This window comes from Neophocaena asiaeorientalis, unplaced genomic scaffold, assembly GCF_003031525.2.
Source record: "Neophocaena asiaeorientalis asiaeorientalis breed wild unplaced genomic scaffold, Neophocaena_asiaeorientalis_V1.1 scaffold132, whole genome shotgun sequence".
NCBI lineage: Eukaryota > Metazoa > Chordata > Mammalia > Artiodactyla > Phocoenidae > Neophocaena > Neophocaena asiaeorientalis.
Window position 1 is genome coordinate 2,142,327 of NW_020173393.1, and position 12,494 is coordinate 2,154,820.

Consider the following 12,494-nt stretch of genomic DNA (forward strand, 5'->3'; position numbering starts at 1 on the left):
TGCAGGCCGCGGCGTCGGAGGAGCAGGCGCGACGCCTGTGCGACGACTACGATGCGGCGGCGCGCGAGTTCTACTTCGATCGGCACCCGGGCTTCTTCCTGAGCCTGCTGCACTTCTACCGCACCGGCCGCCTGCACGTGCTCGACGAGCAGTGCGTCTTCGCCTTCGGCCAGGAGGCCGACTACTGGGGCCTGGGCGAGAGCGCGCTGGCCACGTGCTGCCGTGCGCGCTACCTAGAGCGGCGCGTGGCACGACCGCGCGTCTGGGACGAGGACAGCGACACGCTGAGCAGCGTGGGCCCGTGCCCCGAAGAGATCTCTGACGTGCAGCGAGAGCTGGCGCACTACCGGGCGGTGCGCTGCGGCCGCCTGCGCCGCCGCCTCTGGCTCACCATGGAGAACCCGGGCTACTCGCTGCCCAGCAAGCTCTTCAGCTGCGTCTCCATCGGCGTGGTGCTCGCCTCCATCGCCGCCATGTGCATTCACAGCCTGCCCGAGTACCAGGCCCGCGAGGCAGCGGCCGCCGTGGCCGCGGTGGCCGCGGGCCGCAGGGCGGAAGGCTTGCGCGACGACCCGGTGCTGCGGCACCTCGAGTACTTCTGCATCGCCTGGTTCAGCTTCGAGGTGTCGTCGCGCCTCCTGCTAGCGCCCAGCACGCGCAACTTCTTCTGCCACCCGCTCAACCTCATCGACATCGTGTCCGTGCTGCCCTTCTATCTCACGCTGCTGGCTGGCGTGGCACTCCGAGACCGGGGCGGAGCGGGTGGCGAGGAGCTGGGCGACCTGGGCAAGGTGGTGCAGGTGTTCCGTCTCATGCGCATTTTTCGCGTGCTCAAGTTGGCGCGCCACTCCACTGGGCTGCGCTCGCTGGGTGCAACGCTCAAGGTAGGGTTAGGGGTTTCGGGGAGGCGGGTGTAACCATGGGGCAGGTTAGCAGGGGAACTTCCAAGCCTGTGGTGTCCAGACACACGGGGCTAGACACAAGGTGTGCATTTCACATCCAGTCCTACCTTCCCAATAGCCCTGTAAGAAGGGTCTTTCTGTTACCTGTTTCCCAGGAGAGAAACGGAAAACCGAGGCAGAGCTTTGCTTGTCTTTCTTTCCAAAACCAAACCAAAAGACAAAAACAAACAACAATAACAAAAACAAGACCAAGGTTACTTTGGATCTATCTGTCAAACATCACAAAAATATGCCAAGCAGGATGCTCACTGGCTTCTCTGCTGAGCCTCCGTGCTGGCATCATCAGGGCGCACGGGTATCCTAGGTCACCCTTCATAGGCTAAGTCTAGCCATAGCCCCAGAGCTAACACTTACTGACTGCTAACTCTGTGCCCATTTCATATCCATCATCGATTTCATCCTCAGGACAGCTTCCTCAGGAACATGCTATTATTTATTCCCTTCCCGTAGATGAAGAAGCTGAGGTTGGAGGGTTGCCTTTTTAAAGTCTGGTTGCAATTTGTTGAGCACCCGCCCCGTGTCAGGGCCTGCACTGGGGGTGAATCACTGCCCTGGCAAGCTTACCCTCAAGGGGGTGAAATTAGCCTGGTTTTTGGGAGGGAGGCAACGTGAACAGCTTGGAAGAAGGCCTGGAGAGGGAAAAGGATGATGCTGGGAGGGGGACATGGAGGGAAGGGTGTGCCCACTGAGGAGGTTGGAGAGGTGAGTGGGGCACAGGGCACTGAAGGCTCGTCAACTCTTGGCCTGCAATTTTGGACTTTTTCCCGTGGGAATAGGGGATCCTGTGAGAGGTTTAAACAGGGGCAAGTATTTTTGTGACTACTTTGCAGATGTGGAAACTGAGGCTCCAAGAGGTGGCAGGACTTGTCAGAGGTTCCTCAGCAAATAAGTGGTACAGGCCAGAGAAGCATCCACCTGGCCCTGACCCTAGCACCGCTTTCTCCTAAAGCTCCATGCAGCCCTGTTAAGAATCCCTAAAAGGTGCTGGAAGACCCCTTCCACCCGTGGCTTAGGAAAGCCGTTTGCATGCTCTCACGGCAGGACAGCCAGGATGCTGGGTGCAGGCAGGGTGACCTGGGCAGACTGCTAGGGCAGGTGGAGGGAATTCCATTAGCCAGACCCCTGAACTGAGCGTTTCTCCAGGGACAGTCCGCCCTAGAACTCTGCCTTGCCTCCACCATGCAGGAAGCCAGAGCCTGATGCTGCTAGCTTTTTCTGCAGGGAAGAAGAGTGCTGATCAAAGCTGCAGCGTCCACGGCACGGGTGTAAGACTTCGGATGAGAGCCTTGCTACTCAAAGCCAGGCCCCTGGCCAGCAGCAGCTTTCTAATTACCTGGGAGTTTGCAAAATCTGTGGCCCTACCACAGACCTATTCAGTTAGTTCCCCCTACATGATTTCTCTGCACCTTATAGTTTGGGAGGCCCTGTTCCAGACTAGGGGTTCTCAGCCTCAGCACTACTGACATTTGGGGCCAGATAATTCTTTGTTGGGTTGCGGGGTGCTGTCCTGTGCATTGTAGGGTGATTAGCAGCGTCTCTGGCCTCTACCCACTAGATGCCAGTAGCACACCTCTCCCAGCTGTGATGACCAAAAATGTCTCTAGACATTGCCACGTGTCCCTTGGGGGACAGAACTGCCCTATTCGAGAATCAGTGCCATAAGGCTTGGCCTTGGGGGCAGAACAAATATACATACCCATAGGCAAGTGCATTCAGTGGGTGGTCCAGGGAACTTATATATCCTCTCAGCTTCCTTGAGAGGCAGAAAATAGTTTTGTACTTATCAGAAATGGGATAGACCAGTCAAAAGGACATGAAACCAACTCTTTACATTGTGGCATATAAACTGTGGTTCTGCAACAGTGTAAAAATCACCAGCTTGCCATTAACTGGCTGGCACCGCCAGTGGCCCCTGCATTAGAAGAAACAGCCATGGTTTAGCAGGCAGGCACTTTGGACAACAGAAATCAGGCCTGTGTTCAGTCTCAGGGCGATTTGCTGGCTACCGTAGTTGAACGACCTTAGTGTGCGGGCAGGGCGCCTGGGTGTTGGCACCAGCTCCACTTTGCTCTGTGACTTTGGACCTGCCCCTTCTAGTCTCTGGGCCTCAGTTTCCCCATATGCCCAATGCCGGGTCTGTAAGTTCACCAACTCTGACTTCCTGCATTCTCTTCCAGCACAGCTACCGTGAGGTGGGTATCTTGCTGCTGTACCTGGCCGTGGGTGTGTCTGTGTTCTCCTGCGTGGCCTACACAGCCGAGAAGGAGGAGGATGTGGGCTTTGACACCATCCCGGCCTGCTGGTGGTGGGGCACGGTGAGCATGACCACCGTGGGCTATGGGGATGTGGTGCCGGTGACAGTGGCCGGCAAGCTGGCAGCGTCGGGCTGCATCCTCGGGGGCATCCTGGTGGTGGCGCTCCCCATCACCATCATCTTCAACAAGTTCTCCCACTTCTACCGACGCCAGAAGGCCCTGGAGGCTGCCGTGCGCAACAGTGACCACTGGGAGTTTGAGGACTTGCTGAGTAGCGTTGACGGAGTGTCGGAGGCGTCTCTGGAGACTTCCCGAGAGACCTCCCAGGAGGGAAGATCTGAAGACCTGGAGGCTCAGTCCATTAGTGGGCCTCCAAACTCTCAGGTTTATTAAAACCAGGGCTCCGTGCCCCCCTTCCCACACCCGTGCAGTGAGCTGAAACAGAGCAGAGATTCCTCCCCTGCTTAAGTTCTTCCTGGTGGCATGGCCTCTCAGTATCACTCACTCTGGCTTCAGAATGACACCTGGAGGCCGGGTCCTTTCCTCCAAGGGCGCAGACCAGCATAGTGTTACCCTAGATTCTGTGAGCCTGGGGAGCACCCCAGAGACCTTTCTAGATGAACCTCCAAGCCACCCACGATGCAGGCATGAGACAAAGAGGGAAAGTCAAAAGGACGCTAACAATTCCTGAGCACCTTCTGTCTGTTAGCCGTGTCACATTGGCCCTCTGTTGGAGGATGGGAATCGTCCCCATTTCACAGATGAGGAAACAGGCTCAGAGAAGCACAATGACTTGCCCAGATGTCGCACAACTAGAAGTGGTGGAGCCAGGGTTGGAATCCCAGCTCGTTGGTCTCTGCCGAGGCAATGTTCCTTCCGCTGGTCTTTCTTCTGCCCTCACAAAATTTGCATGTGGTTGTAGGGGGTTCGTGGAACCCCCAGAGTTGGTTCATAGAGTTAGAACCTTCTGTTAGAGCTAGGGAAAGGACCAGGCAGGGGATTCAGATGTAGGCTCCTGGACCTCAGCTGTGGTTCTTTTCCAGGAGCTTCCAACAGGAGTCAGCTTTCAAAGATGAGGTCTTAAAGGAAGGACTAGGTAGGAGGCTGCCCCCTTAGTGGATGGGCAAGACTTGCTAAACAATAGTCCTGAAGCTTCCTCCCAGGGCTGGCTTAAGATACAGAAAATCTGAAGGGCCCCTGGCCTGAGGCCTGAGGTCTAGACCAGCTATGCTAGGACCTACTCCATTTCCACATTTCAGCCCATCTATTAGATGGTCACAATCTGTGCTCCAGAGGGAGATGAAAGCCAAATGGAGCACTGATTTAAAGCCAGCTCAGCTCTGAAGTGTTGGTGGCAAGGAGCTTCCGTGCATCGACACCTGTCCCCCCTTCCCTAGATCCCCCCAGGCTGATCTTGGCACTTCCCTTCTGCCCATGATGCAGACTTCCAGCCCTACCTTGGGTCACCATCCGGGCAAATGCTTGAGCCTCCTGTCCCTTGTGGCCAGGTCCAGCCCTCTCATCCTTGCTGGGGCCACATGTTTTATACTCACCTGCTGAATCCTCTCTCTATTTGCTGAGAAAGTCCTGCAGCCCTTTCCACATACTGTGGCTGAGACAGCCATCACTATCATGTCATTGCCAGACTGTAGCTCTGTCCCACCGCACTGAGCTCCAAGATGGAAGACACTGGTTGAACCTGGCTTTGCGTGGAGCAGGTATTTAGTAAACGTTGACTAGATCAACCAATTTGTACAGCCTACTACATGTGGAGCACTGAGGAGAAAGAGGAAATAGAGAGACCTTGTCCTTAAGAGGACAGAGACAAGACCGAAAAGGAGATCCTTTCAGTTTGCCTCTCTCCTCCTCCTTGCTCTTTGAGGATTTAAAAATGACTTCCTGGGACTTCCCTGGAGGTCCAGTGGTTAAGACTTTGCCTTGCAATGCAGGGGGTGCGGGTTTGACCGGGGAGCTAGGATCCCACATGCCTCGTGGCCAAAAAACCGAAACAGAAAACAGAAGCAACATTGTAACAAATTCAATAAAGAGTTTAAAAATGGTCCCCGCCAAAAAAATCTTTAAAAAAATAAAATAAAATAATAAAAATAAAAATGACTTCCTTGTAAATTCTTTACGCATTCATTCAACAAATATCTTTGAGAAGAGGCATAAGCTGGGGCTTCACGTGTGGCCTGCAGACGTGTTTCGTTTGGCTGAACAGTATTTTTAAAAATTCAAATGCCTTTGGGAGAAGCGCAGGCTCTCCAGTTCCCCACCACGTCCCCCTCCCACCCACCTCCTCATACACACAGACACCACGGTGTTAGCCCCGCCACGTCTCAGATTTACTTTACCCACCTGGCCTCCTATTTATCAGCTGCTTACTAGGTTTCAGAGATACAGTGGGGAACAAAATATATATTCCTATACTCATGAAGTGTACAGACTAGTGAGGGAGATGGATTTTAATTCAATAACCCCATAAGTATGTAATAGCTTTATGAAGTAAAGGGAACTATAAGCGTGTAAGGGAGCAGGGACCGTTAACCGAGGTCAGAGAAGACTTTCCTGAGCAAGTGACTATCTCATCATAGGGATAAATAACTAATTAGGCAATGAGGGTGCCTGGAAGCATTTCAAGCAGAGGGAACAGCATGTGCAAAGGCCTTGTGGCATACACAGGGCCTGGTACATAGTAGGCCCCTACATGTGGGTGGATTCTGAGTCTCCAGGTTGGAGCAGAGACTGGAGCTAAGCCAAGGGGTTGCCTATGAATTCACCACACACACACACCAGCCCTCCTGCACACTCACCTCCTAACTTCTAGGCCCAGCTCTGCTCAGGTTGGAGCACAGAGACCAGAAGGGCTGCATGCACAACCCTTGTGGTCTTGCTGGACATACACCAAGGAGCCAGATAGCTTCCAGACTTTGAGTCCCTAGAGCTGGTGTGTGGAAAGCTCAGGGAAAAATCATCTGACCTGCATCCATCGTGAAGCTGTGTGTGGCCCTGGTAGAAAGGCAATAACTCACTCCCACTCCCGTGTATCAGTGAAAACCATTCTGCAAATAGAGAGACTCGGCCCAGGGGCCTGTTTCTGCTTGTGTGAAGCTGGCTGCCTGGCGTGCTTTCTGGGTGACTGGGGATGGTGGGTGATACGTGGAGTGACTCAGAATCCACATTCTCGGGTTCCAGTCTTGGATTAGGCACAGGTTGTAAGTGATAGGAATCCAGCAGGTCACTAAGTTAATCAAAAAGGGTAATTCATTAGAATAAATAAGTGAAATGATGAACAACGGTTACAGTTAGAGGTCTTTGTTTGCAAGCAACAGAAACTGACTTCCTTAAGAAAAAAAATTTATTGGAAGGTGTATCGTTTCCTGTGGCTGCTGTAACCGATTGCCACAAGCGATGAAACAAACTTGAAACAAGAGAAATTTATTTCTCTCACAGTTCTGGGGGCCAGATTCCAAAATCAAAGTGTGAGCAGGGCCACATTCCCTCCAGAAGCTCGAGTAGAGTCCTCTCCTTGCCTCTTCTAGCTTCTGTCAGCTGCTAGCATTTCCTGGCACGTGGCTTCCTCCCTCCAGTCTCTGCCTTTGTCGTCACGTTGCCTTCTCCTCTGTGTGTGTCACATCTCCCAGGGCCTCTTTCTTTCTTTCTTTTTTTTTTTTTTTGCGGTACGCGGGCCTCTCACTGTTGTGGCCTCTCCCGTTGCGGAGCACAGGCTCCGGACGCGCAGGCTCAGCGGCCATGGCTCACGGGACCAGCCGCTCCGCGGCATGTGGATCTTCCCGGACCGGGGCACGAACCCGTGTCCCCTGCATCGGCAGGCGGACTCTCAACCACTGCGCCACCAGGGAAGCCCTGGAGTAAATTTTTAAGACTAAGAGAACCCAGGCTCAGGCTAGGGAATTGTTTCTGGATAAGGATGGGCAGGACCCAGCCGATCCCCTCTGAATGCTGGGCAGTGCATGGCCTGGGTTCATCAATGACAGACAGAGATGAAGGATGCCAAGGTGATCCTATGTCCAGACTCTCACACCAGACCCTTTGAATAGGCTGGTCCCTCTGCCCAGGATGCCTCATCTCCCTCACTTCTCACCCCTTCTCCACCTGGCCGTCTCTTCCTCATTTTAAGTTCAGGATGTATTACCTCCTCCAGAAAAGCTTCCTTGGACATCCTAGCAGAACCGATTGTTGCTCCCTCCTGTGTCCACAGGTTGTGTACTTTCTTCTACCATAGTATTTCCAATGTTGTATGCTTGTGGGCTGAACCGACTCCCCAGGTGGCCTGCAAGAGCTGTGCCTAGTTCATCTTTAACTCCCTGACAATCAGCTCAGTGCCTGGCACACAGTAGGTGTCCAACAAAAGTTTACTTCCTACGCCACCTACCTCTCCCCTGGCTTTGGATTCCAGAATAAACACACCACAGAGTTGATGTTACAAAGTTTCACAATACCATCATCCAGGCTATAGATGGAGGCTCTCGTTTTTAAAAAGAGGATAGACTCTGATCCAAATGACAGTTTATTTAAAACAAAGGTGACAAGGTGGAGGAAGGAGGAAGGGGGGAGAACAACAATTCTAACATAAAAGCACATAGGAAGCATCTCAATTTCTTTTAAAAAAAGGCAGTGGAGGAAGCTATGTCTCATACATATACAAACTGCTGACCTCGATTGGTTATTTACATCCAAACTTTATAAAATAGCATTTCAAGTCGGCTCTTAAGCCAGTGTTACTAGTTTTTGTTACAAAAAGTTAAAGCTACAAACTTCACATTTTTAAGTTGTACGTCTGCAACAGCATTTAAGCTTTTTTTTTTCCAAGTTGGTCTGAGTGCAAGCTGGTAGAAGAGATTTTCTTTTTCCAAACACAAAAAAGAACATGGATTCCAAATACAATGACTATAATCCTGGTGAAAATACAGACATAGTGCTTAAGAAAGGATGGGGTGAGAGGATGTGGACTGGGCAGGAACAATTTTCCGGTAAAAAAGGAGCTGCAATCTTTAGAGGCAACATGGTATGCTAGAAAGGGCACTGGAATGAGGATCAGAAGACCTGGATTTGAATTCTGGCTCTGCCATATTCTAGCTACCTGACCTTGAGCAACAGACTCTACCTCTCTTGAGCCTCGGTTTCCTTATCTGTCAAATGAGGACAGTAATACGTGTATCACCCAGAGCCATTAAGTTTTCATAGATAAAGGGTTATTCAGATCATCCACTTCTTCTTGAGTGGGGTATGGTACGTACTTTGTATCTTTCAAGGAATTTGTCCATCTTATTTATTAGCATAAAGTCATTCATAAAGTTGTCATTAGCCTTTTAATATCTGTAGGATCTGTAATGATGTCACCTCTCTCATTCCTGTTATTGGTAAGCACAACTGAATTTTAAATGGTATAAATAATACATCTCTGGCAGCAGGTGCTAAATAAATGTTTCCTGGATCAGAACCTACAGTCTGGAGGAGTCAAGGCTATAGTTCTTAAGTTGCTTTGGAGTATTGGGTCTGTCTGTGTGTCTGTCTATCTATCTATTTAACCATGTATCCATCAAGCCAAACATTCATCCACCAATCCATCCGTCCATCCAATTGGTGGTTGGGAGAAGGGACAAGGGAAAAGAAAAATGGAAATTTGCTTCAAAATTACTGGTGAGGAAGCAATAAAGATATTCCTGGAGAATCTGAGATTTTTAAAAGACACAGTTAGGTCTGGGTCATTGTTTCCTAGGAGAGAACAAGTGAGAGGCCCCGAGTCCCCTGGAAGCTTGAGTCACAAATGCTCAAGCAATGACTGACACGCAGGGCTCAATGGAAGCCAGCTGACCTATCCTGAATTTAGTATTCAAGGGAAAAAATGACTAGGATTTGCTTCTCTGCCTTCCTGTCCCAAGAAAACAAACACACCTTGTCAGGAAATCCATCTCATCCAAAATAAACTGACTTTTGGCCAAAGGGCTCTGCCTAGCTAGACTGGAAAGCAATGTACTTTGCTGGACCAGCATGCTGGATGCACACATGCTTGAAACAAAATAAACCTCAGATAGAGATTCATCTCCCAAGAATATTTATGGGGGAAAACTGAACCTTCTTTTACTTGGCTCTAGCTTAGGAAGGGAGAATAATGGGCATTCCCCTCTTGTCTGGCCAAGTGCAAAATCCTTTAAAAAAAAGAGAGAGAAAGAGAGAGAGACTGAGGCAGGACCGTTAATTAGCACAGCAGATGGTGTCGGAAAACTCATGCTCCATACTTTGGGTTTTAGAACTCACTTGGCTGTCAGACTTGACTAATTCAGTGGTTTCCCAACCTGAGAATGCCAGCTAGAGTTTTTTAGTCTGTGCAAGAAAAGTGGTCATTTCATTTTTGCAAAGACTTGTTGGATAAACAGGGAACTATATTCAATATCCTGTGATAAACCATAATGGAAGAGAATGTGAAAAAAAATGTATATATATGTATAACTGAATCGCTTTGCTGTACAGCAGAAATTAACACATCGTAAATCAACTATACTTGAATAAAATTAAAAAAAAAAAAAAAGACGACTTGGGACTTTCCTTTTCCCTGTAAATACTGGTCCCACATGGTGATGCTATGAATCCTGATTCTACCACTTACTACCTGTACCACTTTGGGAAAGAACTTTTTTCTCTCTGAACCTGTTTCTTCATCTATGAAATGGAGATAAAGCACTTAATTCACAGAGTTATTGGGAAGTTTGGAGCTGCCACAAAGAGCCTACCTACGTAGCGCAGTGCCTGGCGTATAATAAGTGGTCACGATCGCTAGCTGCCGTTTATTATTGTAGCGGGATCCTCGAATTGTCCTCTGTTGTCTGTACCTGCCACAAGGCTGCTTAGCTGGCCAAGCCCTGCAGACCGACAACAGCCTCTTGCATTTTAAAAAACTTGCTGTAATTGTAAAGAACAGAATCCAGCCACAGAAGAGGAACATTCCCTGACTCTCCACTGATCCCCAGGTTTGGGTAGCAAAAGCAATAATGGAATCAAATTACAGTATCCTTAGGTGCAACCTAGTCATAGCTCCCCTATCTGAGGCGGAGAGGTACTAGAAAACAAAAAGACAGTTGTCTTTCCCAACTGTCTGCTCTTGGCTGTGTGACTAAGTGACATGTGGCCTTGAACCAAGGCTCCAGAGGGATGGCTCAGTGTTGTCTGTTGCAAAGCCCTCTGATCTGTTTTAGGCCCTACATCTGCCCGCGTGATGCCTGTCTGCTGTCCGGCAGATGCTGTGGAGCTCATGGAATGGCTGAAACTGAACGATCTGGCTCCCCTTGGGAATCTCTTCACAGCTAGTCCCCTACTGAAGAGACAAAGCAAGAGCAAGTGTCCATTAGCAGGATTCCCTGAAACAACTTCACCAAAACTGACACAAGTGTCTTCCCTCCAAGAAGGGGCTGCTTGGTTCAGTGAAACAGGAGTGAGGAGCCCCAAAGTCCAATTCCAGCTCTTACTTTAATTTGCTTTGTGATTTGGGCCATGTCACTTCTCCTCTCTAAGCCTCTGTTAGACCAGATGATGTCTATGGTCCCTTCCAGCTCTGGCATTTTACGGGTCTGGGTTGAGTCTCCTGGAGAACAAATCTTAGTCTGATATTCATTTACCCTTTCCAGACCCCGTAGCAGTAAAATGAAAAAGAAAACAGTCACATGTTTAAATGTGGGTCTCAAAAGCAATGCCCTCTACCCCTGTCTGTAAGGAATGTGGAGCAAAATGCCATGTGTGTAATCTTCACATGGATGATGAGAACTTCAAAAACCTTTTCCCTTTTGCAGACTGAGCACAGCTCCACTTTGCTAGGAGTTCCTGGCAGGCCTGTCCCCTTGCTGGATCACGTCTCCTCTTAAGGCACTGGGCAGTGTCTTTGCTGTGACTCTAGGCAGTTGGGAGAGTGGAGATGGATGAAAGGCGTTGAAACTGCAAAGGCCAGTCTTGCAAGGAGCGTGCCAGGCTTCTCCTGGGACTCAGAAAGTAAACACCAGTGCTCAAGGCTTTCCCTTGGGCACCACTGATAGCTCCAGAAGCCAGGGATGGCCTGCACAAGGCTGAAAACGTGGTAAAGGAATAGGCCCCAACCTAATCTGTCAGTGCAGCCCTGCAAAAGGGTGGGGTTGGCTCCAGGGGGTGGAGTGCCCCCAGCAGTCTCCTGGTGTTCTCTGCCCTCATGTCCCATAGTACCATAATCTTACAGAAAAGAGGCAACTGTTTAAAACTGTACCTATACAGAGATGCCACCACGCCATGTGGGGAATCTAGTTATAATTTATATATATATGCATATTTATATATATATTTTAAAGTCTTCCAGAAAGAACCACTGAAAGCTACTGGGAGAAGAAAAACAAAAGACAATGGGACACTTTCCCAGCTCTCACTCAACTAGGAGTCTCTGTTTCTGGGGTTGAAAACTCTGAGTTTCAAAGCACCCACGTGAATCCTCTGAAATGATATAACTGCCCAGTTTAAATACACACATCAGGGCGGCGCGCTGACCGGCACGGCAGCCCTGGCCACTGGCGCACGTTCCTGAGTTCACAGAGGGGCTGGAGAGATGACGGAGGCAGCTGGAGGGGCGAGCGAGCCGGAGTTCACCGTCGGCCTGGGGCCCTGCCGGCCTGGCCTCCCTCAGAAGTTTTGCTGCCGCCGCTTCTTGGCCTCAATGGCATCAAGGATGGGCTGCCGCTTCGACTGGTACTTCTGCCGGATCTCTTCAATCTCCTGCTCCATCATGGGGTCCAGGGCCAAGAGCCTCTTCTGAAGGTCCTCTACCGTCCAACTCTTCAGCTACAAGAGAGGTACAAAGTATAGTCATGACAAGATCCAGGTCAGTGGCTTTTTGAGACAACTTATCCCAGGAAGAGTCCTTTTTTTTTTTGGCCGTGCCATGCGGCTTGTGGGATCATACTTCCCTGATCAGGGATTGAACTCGCGCCCTCAGCGGTGAAAGTGCAGAGTCCCAACCATTAGACCGCCGAGGAATTCCCCTGGGAAGAGCTCTAAGTGTTAATCTCTTTGATTTACTGTTCCTTGACCAGGAACTTAATGAATGAGACTTCCATCGCCCCTCTCTTGTAAATTAATTACATTGGATTCATTGTTAGGGCACTAAAGTAAGAGTAACTTGGTATATGCAGCATAATGATTGCCTCCTGGCTCTCGTCCTACCCGTGACGTGGGCATCTGCACGGTGGCCATGTCTCCTTCGGGACCCTACACCAGGGAGGACAGATGCTCGCGGAGGATC

At 50.1% G+C, this 12,494-nt stretch overlaps 2 protein-coding genes across 3 annotated transcripts in view; one reads left to right on the forward strand and one right to left on the reverse strand.

Moving 5' to 3' along the window:
* Positions 1-3,610, forward strand: part of KCNS1 (potassium voltage-gated channel modifier subfamily S member 1) — a 13,256-nt gene extending 9,646 nt beyond the window's left edge. The window contains exons 5-6 of the mRNA XM_024746804.1: positions 1-884; positions 3,140-3,610. The exon at positions 1-884 is cut by the window's left edge and continues 14 nt beyond it. Of these exons, the coding sequence (XP_024602572.1) occupies positions 1-884; positions 3,140-3,610 (1,355 nt within the window). The remainder of the gene's footprint in view (positions 885-3,139) is intronic.
* A 4,120-nt stretch (positions 3,611-7,730) lies between these two features.
* Positions 7,731-12,494, reverse strand: part of STK4 (serine/threonine kinase 4) — an 89,659-nt gene continuing 84,895 nt past the window's right edge. For both annotated transcript variants that reach the window (XM_024746898.1, XM_024746897.1), the window contains one exon: positions 7,731-12,034. In XM_024746898.1, the coding sequence (XP_024602666.1) occupies positions 11,876-12,034 (159 nt within the window). In that variant the 3' untranslated portion in view covers positions 7,731-11,875. The remainder of the gene's footprint in view (positions 12,035-12,494) is intronic.